The following is a 12,965-nucleotide window of genomic DNA, read 5'->3' as shown; positions in this document are numbered from 1 at the left end:
GCAAGACAGATTAGCTGGTTAAGTAGTGTTGCGAAAATAATATTGCAGTTGATGGCAGCAAGACCAAGGAATTTACTGAATTTCAGGAAGGGGAATTCCAGAGAACACTCCCTAGCCATTATTGTGATAGAAAGGATGAGGGGATTCAGGTTCTTGGGCATCAACATCTCACAGAAGAGCTACCTGGGCTCAACATAGTGATGCAATCACGAAGAAGGCAAACTCGTGGCTATACTTCATTAGGGGTTTGAGAAGATCCAATGTCGTTAAAGCCCGTGTCTACAGATGTACAGTGGTTGCATCATAGTCTGTTATGGAGGCTCCAATGTGCAGGATTGAAAGAAGCTGCAAGATGTTGTAGACTCAATCAGCTCCATCACGAGCACAATCCTCCTTACCATCAAAAACATCCTCAAAACACAGTGCCTCACCAAGCCAGCATCTATCATTAAGGACCATCACAATCCAGGACATACACTCTTATTATTATTATCAGGAAGCAGGTACAGAGGCCTGAAGACATATACTCAATATTTTAAGAACAGCTGCTTCACATCCACCAGATTTTCTGAACAGTCCATAAACCCATGCATACTATTTCTCTTTGTTTTATGTACCCTAACACAGTATTTTATGTTTGTACTCTACTGCAACCACAAAACGACAAACTTCACATCTGATCATCTCATTATAGGAAGGATATGGAAGCTTTAGGAAGGTATAGAGGAGATTTACCAGGATGCTGCCTGGATTAGAGGGCATGTTTTAAGACTATAAAACATAGGAGCAGAATTAGGTCATTTGGCCCATTGAATTTGCTCCGCCATTTCATCATGGCTGATCCATTTCCCTCTCAACTCCATTCTCCTGCCTTCTCTCCATAACATTTCATAGCCTGAATAATCAAGAACCAATCAACTTGCGCCTTAAATTGACCCCACAGTCGCCAGTAGCAACAAATTCCACAGATTCATCACACTTTGGCTACAGAAATTCCTCTTCATTCCCATTCTCAATAGATATCACTATTCTGAGGATGTGTTCTCTGATCCTGGACCCCCTCCTCCATCATTGGAAATATTCTCTCCACATCCACTTGATCTAGGCCTTTCAACATTTGAAAGGTTTCAATGAGAAAACCCCTCCCCCCATTCTTTTAAATTCCAACCAGTAAAGGCCCAAAGCCATCAATTGCTCCTCATACAATAAGCCTTTCATTCCCAGATTCATTCTTGTGAACCTCCTCTGAACTCTCTCCAATGTCAGCACATCCTTTCTTAAATAAGGAGCCTGAAACTGCTCACAATACTCCAAGTGCAATCTGACCAATGCCTTATAAAGCTTCAGCATTACATCCTTGCTTTTATATTCTAGTCCTCTCAAAATGAATGCTAACATTGCATTTGCCTTCCTCATCACTGACTCAACCTGCAAATTAACCTTTAGGGAATGCTGCATAAGGACTCCCAAGTCCCTCTGCACCTCAGATTTTTGTATTTTTTCCCTGTTTAGAAAATAATCTATGTTTTTATTCCTTCTACCAAAGTGCATGACCATCAACGTGACATTGTATTCCATTTGCTACTTCTTTGCCCATTCTCCTAATCTGTGTACCTGCATTTAACACCAATACCATCATCAAATTCACAGATGACACCACAGTTGATCTCCAACAGAGCCGAATCAGCATACAGAGCAGAGGTACAGAACTTAGTGAGCTGGTGCTCAGAGAACAACCGGTCTCTTAATACAGCAAAGACTAAGGAGCTAATTATCAACTTTGGAAAGTCACGGGATGACTAGTACACTCCAGTCTACATTAATGGAGACATAGTGGAGACAGTGTCCAGTTTCAGGTTTCTGGGAATACACCTCAGAAGACCTTACATCGTCCACTAACACCACAACAATAGTTAAGAAAGCACAGCAATTCTTGTTTTTCCTCAGGATGCTGAAGAAAGCTGGTCTACCTGAATAGATGCTGGTGACCTTTTACCACTACAGCATAGAGAGCATCTTAACATTCTGTAACTCTGCGTGGTATCTCAGTTGTACAGCAGCTGATAGAAAAGTACTTCAGCGGGTCCTCTCTAACTCACAGAAGATCATCAGGACACAGCTCCCAGCCCTGGAGGATACCAACAGCTCATGCTGCCTAAGGAAAGCTACAAGCATCTGTAAGGACTCAGCAGGTTGGGCAGCATCCGTTGAAAGGAGCAGTCAACATTTCAGCCCGAAACGTTGACTGCTCCTTTCAAAGGATGCTGCCCAACCTGCTGAGTTCATCCAGCTTTTTTGTACATCTTGATTTGACCACAGCATCTGCAGTGTACTTTGTGTTTATTAAGCATCTGTAAGGACAATACATACCCATGCAATAATCTGTTTGAACTTCTTCCATCTGGCAGACATTATAAGATTTTCTATGCCCACACTTCCAGACTGAAAAATAGCTTTTTCCCCAGAGCTATAATTGCTCTGAACTAATCAATCAAGCATCATCCATAAATTTGTTACATTGCTACTTTTAATACTGGTTTTACAGCTGTCATGCATCTGAGTTGCACTTTTGTACTGCTGCACATTGCTTGTACTGGTTGGTTACTTGACTTTATTTATTGTTTATTTTATTTGTCGTTTTATAGCATTGAGTACGAGAGTTACAAACTCATTTTTGCTGTATTGGTGCATGACAAATTGTACTATGAAATGACAACAAAGATATTTCAATTTCAATCTGTCCAAGTCCTTCTGCGGCCACCCCGCTTCAACACTACCCGACCCTCCACCTATCTTCGTATCGTTCGCAAACTTGGCCACAAAGCCATCAATTCCATCTTTCAAATCATTGACATAAGAGGATAGGTTGAGCAGCTATGGTCCTCCTCTTTGGAGTGAAGGTGGATAAGGTGTATAAGAGGCATAGACAGAGTGGAGAGCCAGTGCCTTCCCCCAGCCCCCCATAGTGGCAAAAGCTAATACAAGAGGACACAATTTAAGGTTGCTGGAGAAAAGTATCAGGAAGATTCCACAAGTATTTTGGGTTTTTTTAAAACAAAGAGAGCACCACCAGAGGTGGTGGTAGAGCCAGATACATTAGGGATATTTAAGAGTACATGGATGAATGGAAAATTGAGGGAAGCGTTAGGTTCATCTTAAGAGTAGGTTAAAAGGTCAGCACAGCACCATGGGCCAGATGGCCTGTACTGTTCTATGTTCTATACTTCATTGATAATAAACTTGATTCTGAGATCCCTCATGATTTTACAAACCTTTGAAGTCACCTCTCATTTTTCTATACTCCAAGGGATAAAGATTCAGCCTGGTCAATCTTTCCCTACAACTCAGGCTCTCCAGTCTGGGCAGCATCCTCTTAAATCTCTTATACGCCCTCTCCAACATGACAATGTCTGTCCTCTACAGGATGAGGAACTCGAACGATATTCCAAATGTGGTCTCACCAATTTAGGAGCAGGGTCATTATGTTGGGTCCAACATAATGACCCTGCTCCTAAACTTGATTCCCTGATTAAAAACAGCATGCTAAAGACCTTCTTCACCACTCTATCCACTAGTATGGTCACTTACACAAATTTATGCACTTGATCTACATTTCCCTAGCCTGTCCATCCTACCCTCCTCGAACAATGTAACATCAGCCACCCTTAAAATTCTGGGACTTCGCCAGTAGCCAACAATGAGACAAATATCTCTACAATGGCTTCCATGATTTCATCCCTGGCCTATCATTAGGTCCAGGGGTGCACTTGGTCAGGTTCTGGGGATTTGCCCACATTAACACACTTGAATTTTATGTGGGGTCCCACATCATTCACTTCAATTGGATTTAAGCATCGTGGAATAATAGAGTAACTGGGCATTTCAAGACACCTGTGGCATAAGGAGCTGATTTCACCAATTAGTTGTTCACCAAGTACATAAAGTATGTCACTACATGCCTATCCCAAGAGATTTCAACAAATGGTGTTGAAGTGTTGAATCTAGACTAGGCTATTACGTGATTGGAACATGCACAAGCTTGCACATCAAATGGCTTCTGGAAAATATGAACACCATTGCAAAAAGCTAGGTTGCCATCAGGCAGTATTTCTTCTCAGATTTTCCAACTTAGCTGCAAGATTATGAATTTTAAAAATGTTTAAGCTTCTAGTGTTTCACACACAGGAGAAAACGTCAATAAGAGTCTGGACAAATGAGTTTCACTTCTAAGTATAAAAGCAGGTAAAGAACAAGAACTTTAACATGTCCATAGTTTTATAGGCTCTTACACTATGAAGCAGGAGGGGAACAGGTTTTCAACTTAACATACTATGAACTGAGCATCAGTCATGGGTCCCTCAAAAACACTTTAAATAGGACACTTAAAAATAGAATATAATGGTCAATGATTCAGAGTACTTAAAATAATTAATGAAGAGGTAAAAAAGTAACAAATACTTACCTGGCAGTATATGCAAACTCTACTAGTAGCTCAATAATATCAGGTTCAGCATCTTTGAGTTCCACTTCATATGACTTTGATTCAAGCATGTTTGCTACCAGGAAAATGAGCAATCAATCAATAATTGCTTAGCTTAGAGTAAGGTGCAAGCACCACAAATAATATTTAAGAAAGACAGACAGACAAAAGCAAACCTACTGGTGAACATTAGATTGAAGAAGTGGCTGGCAGCTGCAAGCACCACCCGGTGAGCTGGGATTTTTCTATCCGACACTACTAGAAGAACATCGCACAGAATTTTCTGAATATAAAAAGGATTAAAACAATGAAATCTGTTATTTTTGTCACACACATGAAATGCTGAAGGAACTCAGCAGGTCATGCAGCATTTACAGAAATGAATAAAGTACCAATGTTTCAGGTAAGATCCTGTCCTCACTGGCTCTTATATTTACGTGAGGAGTAGTACTCATTCCTTGAGCTCACGTTCTCATATTTCTTAACTCAACTTTTAATGTCACTCAAAGACAAAACAGAGTAATACAAGAAATACAGCAGCCATGATACAAGCACAACCACTATTTAGGCAAACAGAAAAAAAAAAAATCCACAAATTGGAAAATTAAACATGCCCTGCACAAATGCTAAGATTTATTTCTTCCTTCTTGAACATTTCCAGCACAACAAATAATCTAAAGGAGGAACTCACTGGATCCTAGTCAGAGTCATAGAAAAGTACAGCACTGAAACATCTTGTCTGTGCCGAACCACTTAGCTGCCTTCTTCCATCGACCTGCACTGGAACCATAGCCCTTCATACCCCACCGTCTATATACCTATCCAAACTTCTCTTAACCGTTGAAATCAAGTTTGCATGCACCACTTGAACTGGCAGCTCGTTCCACACTCTCACAATCCTCTGAGTGAAGACATTTCCCCTCAGGTTCCCCTTAAACATTCCACCCTTCACCTTTAACCCATGATTTCTGGTTGTAGTTCCACCCAATCTCAGTGGAAAAAACCTACTTGTATTTACCCAATCTATACCCATCAATTTGTATACCTCTAGCTAATCTTCTCTCAATCTTCTATATTCCAAGAAATGAAGTCTTAATCTATTCAAAATTTCCTTACAACTCAGGTTCTCCAGACATGGCAACATCCTTGCAAATTTTCTCTGTAATCGTTCAACTTTTCTTACAACTTTCCTGTCGGCAAGTGATCGAAACTGTACACAATATTCCATATTAGGCCTCCCCAATGTCTTACACAACTTCAACAGAACATCCCATCTCCTGTACGCGACACTTTGATTTATGAAGGCCGTAGTGCTAAAAGCTTTATTTACGACCCCATCTACCTGTGATACCACTTTCAATGAATTATGAACCTGTATTCCCAGATCCCCCTGTTCTACCACACTCCTCAGTGCCCTACTGTTCACTGTGTAAGACTGACCCTGGTTGGTCCTATTGAAATGTAACACCTCACATTTGTCTGCAATAAATTCGATTTGCAGTTTTCCAGATGATTTTTCCAGAATGCAAGGAAAATGGAAGGATATGGACTTCATGTAGGCAGAGGGTATTAGCTTAGTTGACTTTTTAATTACTAATTTAATTGGTTCAGTCTAACATTGTGGCTGAAGGGCCTGTTCAATGTTCTATGTACTATATTACCCTTCCAAATTATCCTGTGTGATGGCACTACCTTAAATCAAAAACATTGTTGAACCCACAGCAAACTGTCTTCAAGACTTTGCAACCTTTAACATAATCCACTATTTTTTTTATTCTATCCAGAATAGTTGGACTGAACCTCTTTGGTTCCAATCCAATCATAACTAAAGCATGTGTCAATGGCTTCCTTCCCCAAATACAAACTGTCATGTTAACCAAGAATCCAACAAAACTTCAATGAAATAGGCTACTCTACTAAACCCACACACCCCTGCACCACATGTACAATACTTGATTCTAAATAAATTGTCACTTTTCACTGTTGGCTTTGGCTCAGATTTAAGTATATTTAAACATCAAAACTTACAAAAATGGATGCTAGATCTTTTTTCGATGCTTCACATTCTCATCTTGGACTGATCTATCAAAAACTTTAATTTGTATTTACATTTCACAACATGTTATCCAAAAATTAATGTAGTCTTTTTATATAATGCCAAGATATTACAGTAAAATCTTATATATCAATAAAGTTATAGAGCCATAGAAAAACTACAGCACTGAAAAGGCTCTTTGGCCCATCTAATCCATGCCGAAAACATTTAAACTACCTCCTCCCACCAAGCTGCAATGGGACCACAGCCCTCCATACCCCTAGTATCCATGTACCTATCCAAACTTCTCTTAAATGTTGAAATTGAGCTCACATACACCACTTGTGCTGGCAGCTCATTCCACTCTCTCACGACTGAGTTTTCCTTCACGTTTCCTGTAAACTTTTCACCTCTCACCCTTGGCCCATGGCCGTAGTCCCATCCAACCTCAGTGGAAAAAGCCTGCATGCATTTACCCTATCTATACCCCTCATAATTTTCTATGCCTCTATCAAAACTCCTCTCAATCATCTACAAACCCCATTTCAAGAAAAGTTGGGATATTTTCCAAAATGCAATAAAAACAAAAATCTGTGATATGTTAATTCACGTGAACCTTTATTTAACAGACAAAAGTACAAAGAAAAGGTTTTCAATAGTTTTACTGACCAACTTAATTGTATTTTGTAAATATACACTAATTTAGAATCTGATGGCTGCAACACACTCAACAAAAGTTGAGAGAGAGTTAAATAAGATTGAAAAGTGCACAGAATATTCAAGTAACACCGGTTTGGAAGACTCCACATTAAGCAGGCTAATTGATGGCAGGTGAGGTATCATGACTGGGTATAAAAGTAGCATCCATCAAAGGCTCAGTCTTTGCAAGCAAGGATGGGTCGTAGCTCACCCCTTTGTGCCAAAATTCGTGAGAGAATTGTTAGTTCAAAAGGAACATTTCCCAACGCAAGATTGCAGAGAATTTAGGTCTTTCAACATCTACAGTACATAATATTGTGAAAAGATTCAGAGAATTCAGAGACATCTCAATGCATAAAGGCATAAAGGTCGGAAACCACTGTTGAATGCGCGTGATCTTCGAGCCCTCAGGTGGCACTGCCTAAGAAACCGTCATGATACTATGACAATTATAGCCATCCTGGGCTCGGGAGTACTTTGGAAAACCACTGTCACTTAACACAGTCCGTCGCTGCCATACATCAACTCAATGCAGAAACGCCAGCAAGTTCTCTGGGCCCAAGCTCATCTCAGATGGACCGAAAGACTGTGGAACGTTGCGCTGTGGTCAGATGAGTCCACATTTCAGCTGTTTTCGGAAAAAACGGTCATCAAGTTCTCCGTGCCAAAGATGAAAATGACCATCCTGATTGTTATCAGCGAAAGGTACAAAAGCCAGCATCTGTTATGGTATAGGGGTGCATCAGTGCCCACAGCATGGGTGAGTTGCATGTATGTGAAGGTACCATTGACTCTGAGGCGTATATTAGGATTTTAGAGAGACCTATGTTGCCATCAAGGCGACCTCTCTTCCCTGGACGTCCATGCTTATTTCAGCAGGACAATGCCAGACCACATTCTGCATGGGCTACAACAGCGTGGCTTTGTAGACACAGAGTGCGTGTGCTTGACTGGCCTGCTGCCAGTCCAGATCTACCTCTTATTGAAAATTTATGGTGCATCATGAAGAGGAGAATCATACAACAGAGACCATGGACTGTTGAGCAGCTGAAGTCTTATATCAAGCAAGAATGGACAAAATTTCCAATTGCAAATCTACTACAATTAGTATCCTCAGTTCCAAAACAATTAAGGAGTGTTATTAAAAGGAAAGGTGATGTAACACAATGGTAAACATGCCTCTGTCCCAACTTTTGTTGAGTGTGTTGCAGCCATCAAATTCTAAATTTGTGTATATTTACAAAATACAATTAAGTTGGTCAGTAAAACTATTGAAAATCTTTTTGTACTTTTGTCTGTTAAATAAAGGTTCACGTGAATTAACATATCACAGATTTTTGTTTTTATTGCATTTTGGAAAATATCCCAACTTTTCTGGAAATGGGGTTTGTACATTCCAAGGAATAAAGTCCTAACCTATTTAATCTTTCCTTATAACTCAAGTCCTCCAGACCCAGTAATATCCTTGTGAATTTTCTCTGTACTCTTTCAACCTTGTTTACATTTTTCCTATAGGTAGGTGACCAAAACGGCACACAATATTCCAAATTAAGTCTCACCAACATCTTCTACAACTTCAACATAACATCCCATCTCCTGTACTCCCTAAGCCTAATGCCAATGTGCCAAAAGCTTTCATTATGACTCTATCTACCAGTGATGCTGTTTTCAACGAACTATGGACCCCAATTCCCAGATCCCACACTCCACAGTGCCCTAATTTTCACTGTGTACCAAGCAACCCTGATGGCAAAGCTGGTTGGGAAAATAATTTTGAACATCAAAAAATTCTCCTATTCTTCAAAAATTGCATTCTAAATCTCAGATAAAGATAACACCTGGAAATATAAAGCCCCTTCTGCACATCCTCAATTATTATAGATTATGCATTTTACCCTCTTGAAGTCTGAATCCAAGGTACAGGAGCCCAAAGATACACACTTGCCCAGCATTATCACATTTCTGAATGAACAATAAACCCACATACACTATCTTTCTTTTTTTTCTGCATTATATATAATTGTAATTTACAGTTTTATTATGCATTGTAATGCATCACTGCTGCAAACAAATTTCACAACATATCCCAGTGATATTAAACCCGATTCTGATCATAGCCACTGAATCAAGACTAATCTATTGCAGAAACATTACTCCAACCACCTCAACTGGGTTCTTCTCCCCCTCACTTGTTGACGGAGAGCCCTTTGTATCTTGATTGTAACACCACACAACTTGGTGCCATGTTACACAAGACCATGAGACAAGGAGCAAAATTAGGCCATTCAGCTCATTGAGTCTGTTCCACCATTCCACATGGCTGATCCCAGATCCTACTCAACCCCATACACCTGCCATCACACCATATCCTTTGATGCCCTCATCGATCAGGAAACTATCAAGTTCTGCCTTAACATACGCACGAACTTGGCCCCGACAGCAGTCTGAGGCAGAGTTTTCCACAGATTCACTGCTCTTTGGTTAAAAAAATTCTTCCTTACCCCTGTTCCGAAGGGTCGCCCCTCACTTTTGAGGTTGTGCCCTCTAATTCTGTATAACGCCACCATGAGAAACATTCTCTCCACATCCACTCTATCTAGTCTTTTCAACATTCTGTAGGTTTCAATGAGATCCCCTCCCACACACACACTCACTTCTAAATTCCAATGAGTACAACCCAAAGCTGCCAACGCTCTTCAGATGTTAACCCCCGTTAACATTCAATTTTAAGTTTTGATCAGGTCTCGTTTATAAACGAAAAGACACTTTACCACAGAAAAGTAATTAACAAAAGAATAATCAATTAAACTATTGATGTGTCAGAGTATTGTGCCGCTAAACAACCTTTCGACCCATTTAACACCCCAACATAAAAAATACTTGCCTGTTTTCGCATATTATTCATGACACCCATAAAAGTTGCCAGGAGCTTTGCTTCCTCTCTGGCCGCGAATTTCTTCTCACTTTTCTTCTTTATGGAGCCTTTCTCTGTGCCTACAGCGGCCATGGCAACATTGACAGAGTCGGGCCGGACCAGATCAGCCGCACCAGCAACAGTCCACGGCCAGGATCAGTTGTCGGTGACGGACAGTCCGGGCAAAGTCACGGGGCCTCGGAACCGCTCGGTCGGGGGAGCCCGATCTCCAGCTGGGCACAGTCACGAGGCCTCAGGGCTGCTCGAACAGGGTAGCGAAGCCACCAACTCTACACAACTGAGGAAGGGAATCATCTCTACAAGGGCTGACTCTTTATTCGTGAACGGGGGAGGTTGAAAAGGGCAGAAGCGACAGAATATATAACACTGACGTCTCCCGGCTCCGCCCGCCGCCACCGCGACAAGGCAACCCCATGCTGAAACGATGTACACCCCCTCGCTAGCGCCCTCTCCGGCTGGGCCCCCGGCGTTGAGACGAGCTGAAACGGAGTAAACCCCCTCGCTAGCGCCCTCTCCGGCTGGGCCCCCGGCGTTGAGACGAGCTGAAACCGAGTAAACCCCCTCGCCAATGCCCCCCCCCCCCCCCCGGCTCGGTCCCCGGAGCTGCTACATGGCAGTCCCATATTAAGTAAATCCCTCGCTAGAGCCCTTTCCGTACACGTAAGTACAATTACTGTCAGAAACACACTGAGTCTCAGCAATTTGCAGAACGGTAAACTTTATTTTTCGAGTCTGCAGAGTCGGACCCAACCAGCTCCTGCTAGATTGAGTGCCGAATTACACTTTGCACAGTTTTTTATACCCTACATTCTTCTTTAATCTCATTACAAAATTACAAATGTGATTACCCCTTTGGCCCACTTATCAGCCTCAGCGCATTAACACCGTTATTGTTCAACCGTTAAGCATGTCTTCCCGTTACCCGTATCGCTTCTTTAATCAGCAAGCTATTGTTTCATCCTGATTTTGCAAATTGGTTTATACGTTGCCCTGCAAGTTGCTTTGCACGTTCTTTCTGTGTCAGCACATTCTAAATGGACTCCTTAAGTATCATTTCTCTCAATCCACCCTTTTTCTTTTTAGAATGTGCTATCAGTTGGGCTTTTGCCACGGGTTTACATAGGCTTCTTCCTCTAGCTCTATTTCCCTTTGTAGGAGTACCTGAACAGGATCAGCTGGGGCCCCTGGTTGCATGACTTGTCTTGCCACCCGAGCTACTAGCTCCCGCAAGCAGGGGATCAGACATGGTAGCAGAAGGAGGACCATCAATCCCCCTCCTATAACCCCTAAAGCGGTTCGCCACCAGCCTCCTGTCAACCATCCGTCCAGCCAGTCCCAATACCCCAGCGGCTTCCAGGTCTGTACCGGCACGTGGGCCAGTTTCCTTATTTTATCTGATATTTTTTGAACCACCTTTCCGTTGTCATCTATCTTTAAGCAGCAGTTGGTTAGATTAAACTTTCCACATACTCCTCCTTTTTGTTGTAGTCATAACATTTCTCGTTTACATGAGAGTGTGATACAAAGGACCCTGGAAAAACCGTCATGCCCACCCTTACCATCGTCCTGCACTTATCACATCCCCCTTCAGCGCTTCTCAACAATAGCAGTATATACATTACAGTCCCAAAGTTCATTCTGTCCGTCTTTTGAGCTTTAGCACCATCGGGTCTTCTCCCTGGACCCAAGTCCATTCTGCACCTTCTTCGGGCTTTACGGGTCCCTTGATTCTCGCGGCGTGGGTCCACCCTTTTTCTTTTGTCCTTACTGCGGCTTCGGTGGTCAGTAGCACCTGGAATGGGCCTTCCCACTGCGGCTGTAACTTCTCTGGCTTCCAAGTCTTAATCAGGACCCAGTCACCGGGCTGAGTTCGGTGGAGTGCGAAGTCCAGAGGTGGGGTTTGTGCGAGTAACCCCTTCCTGCGCAATTCTGCAAAAGAACGAGATAGTGCCTGTAACTAGTCCCTTACAAAGACATCTCCCCCTTGCAGGGAAGGATAGCCCTCCACCTTGTTCCAATATGGAAGGCCAAACAACATTTCATAAGGGGATACTCCTGTATCTTTTCGAGGAGCCGTGCGGATTCTTAGTAGGGCCAGGGGTAGACACTTGGTCCAGGGTAGCTTGGTTTCCATCATTAGTTTTGTCAATTGCGTCTTCAAAGTACTGTTCATCCTCTCAACTCTTCCTGAGCTCTGAGGGTGCCAGGGGGTGTGCAGCTTCCACTGGATTCCTAAGGCGTCACAGATTAGCTGGTGTGTTTTTGAGGCAAAGTGTGTTCCCCTATCTGAATCAATAGACCCCATTATTCCCTATCTCGGGACTATATTTTCTAATAGGATCCGTGCCACTGTAGGGGCGTCCGCTTTAGTGGTTGGGAATGCTTCCACCCACCTAGTGAAGTGATCCACAATTACTAACAGGTACTTCCATCTCTGAACTTGTGGTAGTTCCGTAAAGTCTATTTGGATCCGATGGAACGGTCGGACGGCTAGTGTTTGTCCCCCCTTATGGGTGGCACGCATCATTTTCTTGTTTACCTTTTGGCAGGTAACAGCCCCACACCTCCTGTTGAGCTAGTGTGAATATCCCTTTACAAACATAGTCCCTTAGGATAGTGTCGCAACATAGCTTGCACTCCCCAATGGCTTTGTTGGTGTAGTTGTTGCAGTATATGACGAGTTACTTCCTTATTCAGTACTTGCCGTCCGTCGGGGGTCTTCCACTCGCCTTCTGATGTTTGTCGGGCTCCCCTGTTGATTCCCCGTATAAGAACTGTGCCGGGTTACAACTATTGTTCCTTTCAAAGCTTACATC

General features: G+C 42.4%; 1 protein-coding gene across 1 annotated transcript in view; it reads right to left on the bottom strand.

The window, feature by feature from the left end:
- klhl7 (kelch-like family member 7) overlaps positions 1-10,579 on the bottom strand; it is a 61,995-nt gene extending 51,416 nt beyond the window's left edge. The window contains exons 1-3 of the mRNA XM_059944926.1: positions 10,099-10,579; positions 4,661-4,763; positions 4,463-4,556 (exon numbers count right to left, since the gene is read on the bottom strand). Coding sequence (XP_059800909.1) covers positions 4,463-4,556; positions 4,661-4,763; positions 10,099-10,221 — 320 coding nt within the window. The 5' untranslated portion in view covers positions 10,222-10,579. The remainder of the gene's footprint in view (positions 1-4,462; positions 4,557-4,660; positions 4,764-10,098) is intronic.
- Positions 10,580-12,965: the final 2,386 nt, after the last annotated feature.

Source organism: Hypanus sabinus, chromosome 20 (genome assembly GCF_030144855.1).
Source record: "Hypanus sabinus isolate sHypSab1 chromosome 20, sHypSab1.hap1, whole genome shotgun sequence".
NCBI classification, from domain to species: Eukaryota; Metazoa; Chordata; class Chondrichthyes; order Myliobatiformes; family Dasyatidae; genus Hypanus; species Hypanus sabinus.
The sequence above is the reverse complement of the archived record's forward strand: the minus strand, read 5'-3'. Positions and strand labels throughout refer to the sequence as shown.